The 16,074-nt window shown below is 36.8% G+C and overlaps 1 protein-coding gene across 2 annotated transcripts; it reads right to left on the bottom strand.

Annotated features, from left to right (window-relative positions):
* Positions 1 to 192: 192 nt before the first annotated feature.
* LOC145785741 (uncharacterized) lies at positions 193 to 14,917 on the bottom strand. Of its 2 annotated transcripts, none has more exons than XM_082597442.1 (8): positions 14,777 to 14,917; positions 13,242 to 13,355; positions 12,845 to 13,006; positions 11,796 to 11,932; positions 6,145 to 6,348; positions 3,371 to 3,534; positions 2,366 to 2,506; positions 193 to 1,817 (listed from the first exon to the last, which is right to left on the bottom strand). In XM_082597442.1, exons 1-8 carry the CDS (start codon positions 14,870 to 14,872, stop codon positions 1,702 to 1,704), a joined length of 1,134 nt encoding a protein of 377 aa, XP_082453568.1. In that variant the 5' UTR covers positions 14,873 to 14,917; the 3' UTR covers positions 193 to 1,701. The 2 variants fall into 2 exon arrangements, with proteins under 2 accessions (XP_082453568.1, XP_082453569.1); XM_082597443.1 differs by having other exon boundaries at positions 12,848 to 13,006.
* Positions 14,918 to 16,074: the final 1,157 nt, after the last annotated feature.

The following is a 16,074-nucleotide window of genomic DNA, read 5'->3' as shown; positions in this document are numbered from 1 at the left end:
TGACAAAGTGGCCCGCGACCGCAAAACGGTTCGTCACCCCTGGAAGACAAACTAGCCTAATTGTTTTTCTTTAAGGAAAAACCTATAGGCCTACAGATAAAATTTTGGTAGACCTGTAAAGCTCTTGGGGTGGCTGGTTGAATGCTTCTGACTAAGGGTGGCTGACAACGATACTAGACTGTTGAGATCAGGAAGTACATCTTGTATTACACCACGTGTTGAAGCGATCAAGGCGGATTCAGAAACGTCACGTCATTCCATCAGAGGTGTGTTGATTGAAAAAGGAAGAAGATTACCACACCAGTCTAGGGTTGCCAGACTGAAATTTGAAAAAAAGGCCAAACTCACAAAAAAAAGGCCAACTTGAGGCCAAATAGATAAAAAAAAAGCCAAAAATAAGCCAAACTCAAACAAGATAAAATAAGCATTGTAAATCGTGACTCAATGTGCCAGAATACGAGTTTGGATTTGTTCTTGTTCAATATCAGCATTTAGAAGCAGAAATGCCAGACTATTAAAAGGTCTTAAACTCTTAAAGCCAAAATAATAGTTTGATTTTTGGTTTTGAATCTTTATCCTCGGACTGACAAAGCTTTGATAGGTTATTCATGGTAGTTTTGCACATTCTACTTGTAGAGGCTTTTGACGCGGGCCGGTTACCGAGATCAACAAAGTTAAATTTTCAATTCTTGAAGTCTTTTTGCCAGAGAATTATTCCATCCATTAGGCGCCTCTGAATGGAGAGCAGTTCTTAACGTGCGTTGCTCAAGCGCACACCCCTAGAGTCGAATCATCGCAGCTTGATCTTGAAGCTTCTTCGTTCACGAAGTCACGCGCTAACCAACTGAGATATCGGGGCGGACCAAGAAAAAGCCAAACAAGGAAAATATTAGATAAAAAAGGCCAAATGGATATTTACCTGTTTCTATCAAAATACTGTCTATAATATTCATATTTCTTGATATTTTATGACTTGTAGCAGATTTTAATAAATTGTACCAAAATATTTCTGAAAGTAGACCGAAAAATAGCAAGTATAAAAGATCTGTAGCGGATGAGTTTAAATCCGCTACAGTGGTGAGATTTGGCACCACTGGCTGGCTTAGAGGTGAGCTCAGTTTGACTCGGCGCCAGCGTCACATTACGAGTATTAAACAAATAGCCTATAGAACATGTCTTGAACAATGGTGAGGATGGTTTTCATCTGGTAAGGTTACAATAAATGAGAAATATTGATTATTATGCATTTTGAAGAATAAATTTAAAAAAGGCCAAATTTAAGGCCAAATCTAGAAAAAGGCCAAATGTATAATTTCTAAGGCCAACAGACTTTAAAAAAGGCCAAATTCGAGAAATTTGTCCTTAAACAGGCCAATCTGGCAACTCTGCACCAGTCTGTTTTATAGGCGAAATCAGTCACCCTTGGCGAGTGCTGCCAGACGCAATGCTAAAAATATTAAAACTTGAAAGTAGGCTAAACAGTACAGAATTATAAGAACGTTGGACTGCACCGCAGAATACCGGCTGCTGACGAATACGAGACAGCAGTTGGTACAGACCTACTGTACTTCAGGTCCAGTTGGTAGCATAAATGCAAAGTATGTTGTGACTTATTCGAACACACTGTTATTAATTGTTTTTGTACATCACATTCCAACTGCTCTGTGACATTTTTCATTGCTTCAAATCTTGACAACCTTGTCATTTAAATGATCTTGTGTATGTTGGTGAATCTATCGGCCATACATGAGTGTTTTTTCTAAACTTCTGCTTGATCTCCGGATGCACTGTTCCAAAATACCATCCAAACAATCCACCTGTACGTTTAAATGGTAAATCCCACGTTGGTTCAATCAAGTTAAGGCTTCACTGAAAGGTTTAAACATCTCTATTTTTATTTGATTTTCAACGTTTGTCTTGTAGTAATTTTGATACTGATCTAACCTAACCAGTAGTGTTTACAAGGGAGGTCCAGGATTTATTTTTGTACCAGAGAGACTAATTTTAGGGGCCCGGAACTTTTTCAAAAGGCCAGGAAACTTGGAGAAGCTACCGTAGGCTATATGTTTTGAATGTATCAAAAGTGGAAAAAACTTTGCTTTGGATGTAGCGCGTTTTTCTTAAAAGTTCCTTGATTTGGGACCCGAGGATTTCATTGGTACCACAGGCCCAAAATATCCTCTCAACGGCTCCAAACCGAACCGATAAGTTTATAAGTGATGTCACATTTAATACAACAAATTAGCGGCTTCTGTTACAACCGTTTAGTTAGTAACATGCTCATGCAGTTTCCTCTCTTTTAGTACTATCGACCGAAACAACATCAAACAAAAATCTAAACATTTAACAATAGTCAATAGCCCACCTGTATGAATATACAAAATCTTCTTTCCGTTAAATCGAGTTGGATTCTTTTCAAGTTCTGATAACATGCCTTTGATAGCCTTTCCAGTGTACACTGGGTCACATATTATTCCTGTGGCACCCGCAATCTCCAAATAAAGTTCTGGAAGTAAGTAGGCTATTGAATTTTCAGTCGTACCCTTAGCCTATAAAACAAGTAAATTAGACCGAGACTAATTTAGCATTATTTGAAAAGTCTTTTCTCATTCGATTGAAACTTGCTGATGACAGGGTAAGCCCACCAGCACTTGGTCTATGTCTATAAAGTGCTTTAAGTTTGTGTTAACTTTAACAGGAATAACTTTTTTGATGTAGTCTTTGTAATTTCCAATCCAGGCAGTGTAAAATATATTGCAAATTAGGCCTAACTTATAACAAATTTTCTTAAATTATATATTGTAATGTCAGAGAAATGTGTTTTTCAAAAAGTGCCCCTCTGTGATGTGTTAGTTTCCTTTACGTGAGAAATGTATTGAATTCAGAGAAAAAGAATCGTCTACACCTCAGGTCGATTACGAAACAAACATTGTACAGTAGGCTAAAAAAGATAAAATAAGTAAACTCTAGCTTTACAGAAGCTACGCCGTGGCTCAGAAAAGGTTTGCTTGGTAAGTATCTAAAAAATATGGAGAGTTTTGTCTTATGCACTGACACAATGCAGTACATTTTTCAATAAGTTATTTGGAAGGTAGCTCGTGAACCAGTTCTAACTAAGATTCGCTGATGCATGAAAAGGGTGTGAGTGATTCTCTCAATAAAACCATTGAATGTGTAAGGAACAACTGAGATTTTTCCCACGTTTTGTTGTTCTTTAGTCGCATATGAAAGTGAATCACGTTATTACGTCATTGTTTGGATTATTATCAAGAATTTGAATATGCCTATTGGAAGCATTCTACTCAACACAAACAATCTTGTGCATTGCTTTCTATTGCTTAAATTAATTCAAAAGAGGAACTTGATATACCTCTATCTTCACTGGTGCTGATTGAATATCCTTCTCCCACATAACAGTCAATAACATCTGCAATATCTTCGGCTTCTGTATCGAGAATTCCTAATTCTGTAAGCATGTCATCTACGTGCTCGTATAAATGTTCTTTCTTGTACGCTATGCTTATGCCATGGATTCTGCAACGCAGTTTAGTTAGTATTTTCAGCGTAGTGAATAACCAAATAATTGAGTTCAACAATTGTATTTTTAATGTCAGTCTGTGTATTATCTTAAAAAAGCCATAAAAGTCTATGTTTGCAATGTATGAAGTAACGCCGACTCATTGAAGAGGGTGTGAAACGATTCAGAAATGGCTATGGAGAGGCACACTGGTAGCAGCTTTCATCTAGCAGAGGAAAAAAACAACTATTTTTTTCTTGTGCTTTGTAATCTTGCTCATTTTTTTTATTTCTTTTTATTAATTACTGTAAATGAAATATTGTTGAGACCTTGAATACTTATGGCCTTACAAATAAGTTATATTTATTGATATTGGGCCAGAAAAACAAGCAACAAAACTTTGTAAATATTTGTTGCATTATCAAACGTATACAAATGTTCTTGTGGTTTCTGTCAAGTAAATTTGATGTGTGAATATGAAGTTATTGGTTTGAAAAAAATTGCTCACCAAAACCTTGAAGTATAGCCTACACGTAGCGTAGGGGAAAGTTAGTTTTTGGGGTGCGACAAAATTCTTGCCCAAATATAATTAATTGAGCCCAAATATTTTTTGCGACAAAGCATAGACCACCTGATTGAAATCTTTACATTGCTCCCAATGGTCTCCTATAATTTTGATTATTCAACCAAAAATCAAAAATAAATTAAATGTTAATGAAACTTTTGAAACATGCGAAAGTTCTTGCCGAAACTTTTATTAAATTTTGCCAAATTTTTGAGTAATTGAACAGTTTGAGGGTGCGGTTTCACTTTATTTGACATTTGCATAGCCATTATCTCAGCATAGAAATCAAAATAAGGTCAATCTTAATAAAGTTTTTGAAACATACTGAAGGTTCTTGCCCAAATTTTTATCAAATTTTCGACTAATTGAAAAGTTTAAAGGTACGGTTGCATCCCTTGCACCTATAGCTATTACGCCTAATGCTTTGAAACAAATATTTTCGGTTGCGCAACTTCACAACTTTACTCTGACATTGGTTCAAAGGGTAGGCACTTTAACGTGTTCTTCTGTGCCAAAGCATCACTTTCAACGGTGTGGGAACAGAGGTCAATTGGTAAGAAAAAGTTAAAATTATTGCGAACTCTCGTTTTTCCAATTGCCACGGATGGATGTACGATTGAGACATGCAAAAACATTAGGTCTACTTCAAAATGTTAAAAAGCTTTGAAATTGTTGTTACGGACAATCGTTTCCCAGATAAAACATAAAACCTTTAACGTCATAATTTACCTAGCGTCCCACGTCATGGAATTTTCTGTAAACGATAAGGTCTTGCATCATTTCGAATTATGAAGTATTGCATCAGCCAGATTTAACTCGTGTGAATTATGAACTATTGCATAAACAGTTCTGCTTTGCGTACTAGCTAGACGAAATTTCCGTTCTTTATCCAGAAATTTGTTTTGTGGTGAGAATTTGTTTTGTGCGTTAGTAGGCTACGTACCGTGTTACGCTCTACTTTTTAACAGCCTGTGGCTATTCTTCGCTGAAATATAATTTGCGAAAAGACTTTTTCAGAAAAGTGTTTCTTTCGGTCATCGCATACAGACAAAAGATTTGGGAAGTTTATCCTACAACTATCCCACGGAGATATATGGTTTACCGTTGTGACCAAATGTGTTGCTGCAGGAGGCTATTACGCATCAGCTGGATGGAAATAAAAGCAAACGACTTTTTTTCCTAACAAATAAAAGATAAATGGAGTCTGATTAATAATATTAACTTCAGAAAATAAAGATATTTTGGACATATTGCAAGAACCAACTCGTTGGAAAATTTAATGTTAACTGGAATGGTACAAGGCAAACGAACAAAGGGACGACAAAAATGAAATATTTTGGCAATATCAAGCAAATTACGGGAATAACAAAATATGCCAGAAGTAGGCTACACTAGCAAAAACAAAAAACAGAGCAACATGAAGGGAGTTCATATGGGAGGCCACAGCTGATCAAATATTAATCTGTTAAAGAAGAAGAATCATGCGTGACATATGACATCACAGTCATGTGATTCAGCACGTGATATTCTGAGCATTCTCCTGGAAAGAATTTTAATACAAAGTAAATTAAGTCATTGTATCACCACCAACAGCGTGGACAACGGGTTAGTTAGGGTAAGGGAATAGTCGATGGAGTGGGTTCGATTCTCACCCCTGCCTTATTCTTTTTTCTTCTGTAGCCTAACTGAACTGAGTGCAGGAAGGATCTTAATAACTGCAATCAGTTGAGTTCATAAAGGAAATTGTCCTACCTTTCTTATTCATAATTACAACATGGCGCTAAATAGTCACGTCATTCTGTGATGTCACATAAGTCACACATGATTGCGTTATACTGCTTTGGCACAGAAGAATGCCTTAAAGTGTCTACCGGTTCAAAGCCTCTACAAACATGTGAAGATTGACATTCAAAAAAATTCTTAATTTGAATAGAAGAATTTCCCACAAACAACCAATCATAATTAAATGCATATAATATACCAAATAAGCCTCCTAGCTTCCTGTAACTAAATACGGGTTAATACAAAGTAAACAGACAAAATGTAACAAGCAGTACAGTACTTCAATTTTTGCCCGGTCATGTAATTAGCGATCGCCAACCCAGCAAGCACTCCTCCTGTTCCACAGGTCACTACAATGTCTTGGAACTCATCCAAAAGATTGTTTTCATTTATCATTTCTTCCCATGCGTTGATGTAGCCAAACAAGCCAATTGCATTGGATCCACCTTCTGGGATGCAATAAGATTTGTTTCCGGTGTCTTCTCTGCGAAAGAGTCGATCACGTCACAGTATTTCAACAAACAAAGTAGTCATTCGATGACTGCTACAGCCTACATTGACTTTTTTATATCACCACAGATCGAACACTGTATCAGCACAGGCTAAAAAGAACAGAAGACCGGGAAAGGTATTGCTGGTTGGTTTTGAATCTTAATCCTCGGACTTACAAAGCATCTGATGGGTTAGATTATTCCTGGTAGTTTTGCATAGCCTACTTTTAGAGGCTTTGATGCAGAGCCGGTTACAGCGTTTGGCAGAGTGAAGTTTCCAATTATTGAAATATTGCTGCCGAGGGAATTATTCCATCCACTATGTGCCCCTTAATGGAGAGCAATAATCCAACGTTTCGCACAAGAGGAGCGTCAAAGCTTTAAATGAAGTACAACAATGGAAGAAGAGAGAGACTTTTTTGAGCATCATCATTACCTAACAGAAGTAAGAAACAATTAAGAGCGACAGAAGTTCAATACAGATGCGCAGTAGAGATAGATCTACTTTACGCGTTGTTTTAGCATAGAACAACGGTGGGCAAACTGCGGCTCGACAACATAAATTTTGTGGCTCTTGTATTGAATCGTAATAAGCTTATTACAAAAAAATTAAGATTATACTTTATAAATGTTATCTCGCGCTGTCAACCAAGCAGTGGCGTACCTGGGGTTATAGGGTATGGCAAGCAAGGCTCGAGCCATGGGTGCCACATTGATAGGGGCGCAAAAACCGGTTGATAAAAATTAAAATTTGTGACACTTTATTCAAAATCTAATTTGAGCCCAATACAATAATCAAAAAGGAGTCTCTCTTTTACTCTAGCCATTGTTAAACAATAGAATTGTGACGTTGCAAATTTACAGGAGCTAAAGCCATGCATTGCATTTCCTTGTAAATCCATTCAACATCATCATCATTTTGTTTTTCGTCATTAACGCGTCCGGGGCAAAAAATATACTAACTAAAAAAATCGATATAATTAAACCTACCAGCACGTTAATGAATGGGAAAAGGTGGCAAAACCTTAATAGGTTTAAAACGTGCCTGAATGTAAAATCATGTAGTGGGCTAGGCAGTTATATCAGTAGTTAGCACGGCGCAAAACCCAAAAAACAATAACCGTAGCAAAAAAATTCAACACTTTTCCCAAAAACATGTGTTTCTCGGCAGTCGAGTGTAGCAAGAACTCAGCGATAGACACGTGTTTCGGCCACGAGGCTGGGCTCAATTACATGTTTTTGGAAAAAGTCTTGATGGCTAGTGTGGAGGCTACACCGGTATGGTTGGCGAAACACAATGCTCACTGTTCTATAGTTTAGTTTATTGTTGTTTATTAGCTGCTGCGAAAAAAGATGCACAACGAATCAAAACACAATGTACATAGCAAAAGAAAGAAAATGATGAAAGCATCACAACAGCGGGAGGCTGCGAAGTGACCACTCAAGGTCTTCAAGTCAAGCAGCCACCCCTTAACTCATCAACGATAACTTAATTATAACACTGGTCAACACGAATTTTTTGGCAGACAAAGTTAGAGTGTTTTTGGGGGTTTTGAAGGGCACTGATTCCGAATATGGCCTTAGTTTTCCCGAATTGGCTCTAGTTTTGGAGGTATCGCATAGGGTCATTTTGACCAAAATCCCATATTTGAGCCTTATGCGCAAGATCAAAAAAACAGTTTAACCATATTAGATATTTCAGAAATGCAATTTAATGGTCAATTGTGAACAATAAAGACAGTTTTAAGTTTAAATACAGCAACATCACGAGATTTTTAAGGATTTTATATTAGATTTGTCATACTTGAAAACTTGATGTTACCCATGTCATATACACAAAATACACAATCATATAGCCTACCCTACCGTGCAGTAGTGTAAGTACATAAAACACTAAAAAGTGTTGCATTAAATCAGTCAATCAACCTTGTATAATATAAAATTTAGATAAAAGGAACCACATTATCTTTTTCATTGTAAATTGAAAATAATGGTATGAAATACAATAAGATTAAAACTATTAACTAAATTTGCCCCGAAAAAATGTCTCTTGTAAGATTTTCGCTTGTGAGAAACTTTTGGGCAGTTTCTCAACAAGTTCCAGCAATAGTCTGCCATCATGTGCTTATTCCATCTGCCCTGATATCTTTCTTCCATTGTCTTGATGTCTTGGTGGAACCTTTCCCCCCGCTCTTCACTGTAATCACCAAGATTATCAGGAAATCTGTCAAGGTGGCTGAATAGGAAGTGAACTTTAATGCTCATGCTAGCTCCAAGTTTTCCAATTGCAGATAACATCTTCCGAACTAATTCTCTGTAATTAGGTGCTTTGTGATTCCCCAAGAAGTTTTGTACTACATCCTTGAAGGAGTTCCATGCAGTGAGTTCATTGCTGTTCATGTGACTGGTGAAATCCGAATCTTTCACCAACGTTCAAATCTGAGGTCCATCAAAGACACCAGCTTTAAGCTTTTCATCGGAGAGTCCTGGAAATTATGACTGCAAATGTACTTGAAGCAATTCCCCTCCAATGCTTTGACGAACTGCTTCATTAACCCTAATTTAATGTGCAGAGGAGGAAATACAATTCTATCCCTGGGAACTAAAGGTTCATTCATTACATTGGCTGTCACAACTTGAAGACTGGTGCGTTCTGGCCAGTTTTTCTTGCGCCAGTGCTGGGTTCTCGTCCTGCTGTTCCACAAACACTGGGAGCAAGGATACTTGGTATATCCACTTTGTTGACCAATTAGAAAACTGACCATTTTTATGTCAACACAGGTGAGCCACTTATAGGTATTGTAGTCAAGCTTTTCAAGGACAAGTTTGATGGCATCATACTCCTCTTTCGTCTTGGGAGAATGTCCAATTGGTACAGGAGCAAAATGTAGGACGGAACGTAGGACTTTACAGTAATTTTTAAATTAGCTTTCGTTACTAATTATTATGCCATATCAAACAAAATTGATAAGATTTACGTACTTCTTGGTGAGACTTTTAGGGGGTAAATACAGGTAAATACACTAATTTGGGCTAATCTAAGGGTATAGGTATCTTCTAAACTAGAGTCAATCTGGCAAAACCAATGTCATATTCGTAATCAGCGACCTTGAAAACCCCAGAAAACAATCTTAGATGTCCTGCCAAAATTTTTTTTTCTCATTTAGTTGACCAGTGTAATTGGCTAATTGAAAAAAAGACATACTAATAAATAAATAACAGTGAAGCTGTCCAAGATGATAAGAAATTAAAAAAAAATTTCGGGTAGGCCAACGTAGCCTGTGTTACAATTCCAAGTCTGATTAGTAATTTAGCATTTGCCTAATATGTGTCAATACTTTTCTTTTTGTACATTCTTTTAAAAGTTGTGAAGGCGGATTTGCGAATTTCATCTGGTATATTATTCCAAATTTTTGCGCCAGAGTATTTTATTGAGCGTTGTAGTTTTGTGGTTGTGTATCGATAATAATAGTAATCTAGGTTGGTCGAGTTTCGAGTAGCAAAGTTGTGAATTTCGTTGCATTTTTTAAAGTAGTTTTGAAAAGTGCCGGGTAATGAGTTAAAACTAAACTGGTACATAAATTTAGCAATATCAAAGTTGTACAGATCTTTTAACTTTAGGATATTGAGTTGTTTATAAAAAGGTGTGACATGGTCAGCCCATTTGCCTTTCACAACAGCTTTGATTGCCTTGTTTTGCAAAACACCAAGCTTTCCAATATGTGTTTTGTATGAGTAGTATGACGACCTCCAAATTGTAGTGAGTATAGTAAGGTAGTGCCGACTCCAAGAAGCTCGCTCCTTCTCAACAATCCATTCAACGTTAATGTAGTCAGGGATGGCTGTCCGATTCGCCAACCTTTCGCCATTAACATGTCCGCTATAGAAATGGAACTGACTGACATGCAAGAAGATGTGGTTCTAAAAAAATTCAGTCAGTGTCACTCTACCATTGAGTACTACCACAGGTTCCAGAGAATAAATATCCAGAACTCAAAAAGACCAGTGTACGACTCATTTCAGTTTTATCTACGACTTATTGTTGTGAATCTTTATTTTCTGCAATGAACTTTGTAAAATCAAAACATCGTGCAACCTTGACAAATAAACACAATTTTGAAAAATGACTTTGAATTTGCTGCATTCTGAGAGCATTTTCAACAAAAATGTGGGATGAATATTCCTGTAAAATGGTGATTTCCGGTGGCATAGCAAAAGGATAAGATCATGTTTACTTCGGCATTTTTCGGAAATAAAGCTAAGTTTCTATGTTTTCTTGTTGCTAATTCCTGGCTGAGATATTTGAATGTTTGGTATTGGCAAAACTCGCTCTTTTAATGCAGTTTCGTTTAAAATCAGGCAAACTTTGTTTTATAGACATAGAGACTGAAAGCATCATCATTAAGCATCATTATATCACCCTTGGCTACGCCACTGGGTGATATGTTATTTTGTGTCAACTGATTTTACGGCTCGCTGGTGTTTATGGTTTATCCGCAAGCGGCTCTTTCTTTGAACAACTGTGCCCACCCCTGGCATAGAACATTCAGGATTTATGTTATGACACGAGCAATCTACAGTAGGATAACAACAGTGTGTTTTTATACAACGCTGCATTAATTTTAGAGGCTATTAGAGGCAGTGCAAGATATAGGCTATAATGAGATTGAATATTTTTGCTGTGTTTCGTTTCAAAATATGACAAGCTTGTTTCAAAATATTAGTTTCATGTATTTCCTTTCCCCAAGTATGTGACGTTTTAAACTGCAGAGTTGTTTCTTGGCAAACGTTTTGGCATAGCCTACTATATAGGTGACTAATAAGAGCTTTAAGATTTCCCGTCCAGAGACTCCTGATTGTTCTTAAAGGCGTTTACAAATGCCATACCAAAATTTACGAATCCTTACTTATCAAATCTTGTAATCCAGGGCTCGATTGCCAGTTGAATACTGAAGTACTAACTTTACATCTGTTAATTACACATTTTTAATGTAAATGTTGCGTGCTGTGGCTTTATTTGTGAATGTTTTGCTAAGAAACAGACCGTAAACAACATCATAAACGATTGTACCATTTTCAAGCCATCTAACGGAGTGGAAAGTCTGCTCGATGGATGAAGAAACCAAAGACTGGCTGCTCTCTCGTAGCCTTCTAGTGTAGTCCGGTAACATCGTAAATCTGGGGTAGTAAAACGATAGGCCCTCGAGCCCAGAAGCTCATACGATGACGACAAAAAAGGTTTGTTTTTTTAATCTGATCTGTTCTCACTATAGCATTTTTTATGACAGCGTATTGTGAATCAATCTTTTAAACATTTTTTGACAAAGGCTTTGTAGCCGAAAACACTTACATTGGTGCATTTTAATGATTTACGAATGACATGAGTGTAACACGCTTTCATAGGTAGGGTATATAGGCTACTGTAATCATCAGCAATTACCTTATCAATTTTGCTAAGCTTGGTTCTTTTGGTTTAACTTCAGCAACATAGTCGAAAGCGTTTGGTATAATGTACAGTTTAGCATTGCTGAATATCACAGGTAGAATATTTCCTGGATTATCAACCACTTTGTCATCCTGTATAAACAATAAGTTATCGTAGGCTCTAATTGTAAACATCAAACGCGATTTTTAATCTACCTGAATAAAACAGGCATGTTGAGCAGTTTTATTAATCTTAGTTAGTTGGTTGGTTATGAATATTTATCCTCGGACTAGACAAAGCCTTGATAGGGGATTCCTAATAGTTTCGTATACTTGTAGAGGCTTTTGACGCATAGCCGGTTACCGAGATTGACAGAGCAAGTTTTTCCGATTGTTGAAGTGTTGTTGCCGAGAAATTATTCCATCCGTTGGGTGCCGCTGAATGGAGAGCAGTCCCGAAATGCGTTGCTCAAGCGGGGTTGGTGTTGATTTTAATTTTGAGCTTTGGTGCCTATATGCATGTATTGAAGTAGCCTAGCTGCATGTGGTCATGTACTTTTTTTAGAAACTTTCTTGCTCTTTATTTACCTTTTCTATAGCCTAGAGCCCTAGACCGACGTGGATCTCCCACAAGTCAGCAGTTGTGAACTGAGCAAGTGACAATTGAGCTAGCAACATTTAAGCAAGTGACTGAAGTTGGCAACTGATGAATCTGAGTAAGTAACAACTGAGCAAGCTAAAACTAGGCATGTCACAAATCAGCAAATTCAGTTTAGCAAGCGATGACCAAGCAAGTCCAACGTGAGCATGTAAAATTCATTTGCTGACTTAGTAATTGCTGAAATGTACTTGCTGAGTTGAAGCACTTGTTGAGTTGACGTCGGCCGATTGGTCCGACGACCAGCCTATATGTCTAGTAGCATATCCAAAAGAGAAAACGTGTTGCAGCCTACTGATGTTGATATACCATTAGCAGTGGTCTATCAATAGCAGTTTTTGGTGTTGTTTTTTAGACATAGACTGAAACACAATCACAAAATGGTGGGAAAAATATGAAACCATCACCACTTTTTGTTCTTCTTTTATGAGCAAGTGACAATCCAAGTTTAATTCTCTTGCAGCAATCGCTGTAGCTCGGCAATGGTTGGATTGAATACTTCCAGAAGTAATAATGGATTTGCAGTTTTTAGCAATGGCTTGTCCCATTAAAAATTCCAATTTGCGTACCTTTTAAGCAAAAAAAAGAAGTTGTATTTAAATATTAAATCAGCGTAACGTTAAAGTAGCCTACTGTAATTTAGGTTACTACTTGATTTTTATCAATTACTGTAGGCCTATGTAGTTGGTCGGCGAGGGAAACTGCACGATGCTGGAAAGAAAGTTAGTTCAGCCTGTAGCGCTACAAGAAGAATCGAGGAGCACTTTTGGATCCGGGCCCAGGAAAACTTTGTGGGCAACCTACTTTATTTCCAGACAAAGTGCTGCCTGTCATATCATCTCGCTTGATGAATATTTCAAATCCACTTGGTACCCTTGGAATCTTCCACTCCTGGACTGGTGTCGGTAATGTGGCTAACTGCAAAAAAAACATTTGCACTTAGTTTTCTAGAAACATATCGACTTTTGTGAAAAACTGCATTCAAGTGAAACTAAGTCTTACAATGTAATAAAGCGTATGCCCACTGTTAGGTGAGGTTTTCATAACCCCCTTTCGTGTAGGATACGTCAAGAAGCCGATGTCATCTGAGGGCATTTGAAATGTTCTTTTGTTTGCATTAGCCTACAAAGATTTACGGTCACAAAACAGGCTAATACAGGCCTATAATTTTTCAAGGCTTTAAGTGCATTATGTAAAGTAGGCATTATACTGTTAGCTATAACCCCCAGTAACTTTTTTTCGGTATCTGTTTCCTGCAAACTTTTAGGAGTAAGAAATCCGTTACTAAAAATTAGTTCAAATTTTTTTCGGAGATTGATAAATTACCAAGGGAAATTTTCACGAAAAGGATATTTACCGAAACTGTTGTAGGCTACCAAGAAAATATTGTGGCTGCAGAAAGTTGTAGTTGGAACAGTTTGAGGCATTGTTATCAGATGAATTCTATTGAAATGTAATGTTTTTCGATAAGCTGTCGTTCTTTGAATTGTAGATCGAGTTTGTTTATTTCAAATGTCAAAATCTATGTCTGATTTGAAAAAACAGTTTTTTTCAAACATGGTGAATCACCTCTAATAGGCTACATAATGTATAGAATATATTTTTGATCAGCCAGGAACAAAATTCTTATGGCACGTTTAGTACCATATTAAAGCTGCTTTAGATTGTGAGAATATTCAGATGGCGTGACTTTAGCAAACGTGCATTAAAATTGCAAGTTCAAAAAGCAAGCAAATAAGTTAGCCTATAGGCTATAGCCCACCAAAGAATTTCAAAATCTACGGCGACACATGACTTAGCCTTCCACCGAAACGTTTTATCGAAACATTGTTTTTTGTTGACTTTTTGATCGAAGCTGTTACGCTGAGCAATTAATACATGATAGAAGTTACTTAAATCTACCATAGCTTCAGTTAACAGGTGCGCCTACTTTTGTGCACTATCGTCTTGACATCTGTTTGAAACGGTCTGATAAACAAGCGTTGTAGGCGGTTAATTGTCTGTTTATTGTAGCCTATAGCACAAAATCAAGTAGCCTATAGACTACTCCCTTCTAAACTACTTTGACACTTTGCAGTTTTGCGCTATGGCTGCAACATTTAGTCAGCCGACTTTCGCGGCACACTTACGACCTTTTTCCGGCACACACTTTGAGAAACTCAGTGCTTAGGTACATCTCTCACAACGATTTTTATGCACATTGTTCACAAAAGTTAAAGATTTGGTTTTACAGGTAACATCACAAATCCTCCAAGTTTCTAGCAAATCTATTCATTATGAGCATATTGAATTCAGCATAGCATAAAAGCTTTGTTAAATTTTATATGAAAATTACAAACCACAATTCTTTCTTTTGGAATTCCCTTCAATTGTTTTGCCCATTCTGGAGCTTCATAAGGCACGAGAGATAAATACTTGTTCATTTCACTTAACATGTTTTGCAGATAGAACGCTTACCTGTAGCCTAAGTGATGGATATCATCTACTTAATTTAGCCTTGGCAACGAAAATAACATTTGCTCTGTTTGTTTGTTAAGTGTTTTAAATAGCTGATAGTTTCCGAGCCTTACCGCCTGTAGGCCTGTTAACTTTAATTCCAACACAAGTTTAAATGTTTATTATATAATTTCAGCGTGCTAACATGCTTGAGGACTTCTTCAGGCATTTGTTTTTGGTATATATTTTTTGACACATTCCATAGGGTACTAAAAAAGTAACTTGTCGACCCTCATCTACACTTGGTCGTATAGCCCAGGGGTGGGCAAACTTTTTATCTCGAGGGCCGCATTCAGAATCTGAATTTGTTCGAGGGTTGCAGTATAGTAGGCTATAATTAAGATTATAAGCCAAAGTATCAAATCCAAAATAGTCAAAACACAACCTTTTATTTATTTTTAAAGTGGCGAAAGAAACGGAGATTTTATATACAGTAGGAGAGTGGGGCTAGTCGGAAAGATTTTTTTTTAAAGTAAAATTTAAAACAATTGGTGCATAACCTGACAACGTGAAGTGGCTTAAATTATCATCTATGGTGTTCTCTATCATACAACCAAAAATAAGTATTGAGTCAATTCAGCTTTTAATGAAAATTTAAAATAAACAAACATACAATTGATTTTTCAACTAACCCCATGCCTGGGGTTAGTTGAAAAACGTCAGTTTAATGCCCACTAATGAACAGGATAGGCCTACTCTTTTTTTAACCAACAAACATTTAAATGGGGTTGTAAGCAAATATTTTTACCTGCTATAAAATCAAATGCAATGAATTCTACACCTAATCATCGTAAAACCATTTTTTAATAAACGCATTGTTAAAACTTGTGATGCCGTATATGGTATATATAACACTTTCCAAGTTATTCAAATTAAACTTTAACAATGTATGTCTGCTTAAAACAAATACATTGGAGCTTATACTATTTATTATCATACCACGACGATATACTCGTATCGTACTACTATAGTCATACCGTTATCAAACCATTTTCCAACTAACCCCACCCACTATTTTCCAACTAGCCCCATTAGCATGTGACAAACTATTTTCCTAAAATATTCAAGCATGGCGCATTGGACTAAAATTTGTTTATGTCTTAGTGTTGTTGAACACCTACAGCTGACACACACCAAAAAA

This window comes from Aplidium turbinatum, chromosome 16 (genome assembly GCF_918807975.1).
Source record: "Aplidium turbinatum chromosome 16, kaAplTurb1.1, whole genome shotgun sequence".
Classification (NCBI taxonomy): Eukaryota; Metazoa; Chordata; class Ascidiacea; order Aplousobranchia; family Polyclinidae; genus Aplidium; species Aplidium turbinatum.
The sequence above is the reverse complement of the archived record's forward strand: the minus strand, read 5'-3'. Positions and strand labels throughout refer to the sequence as shown.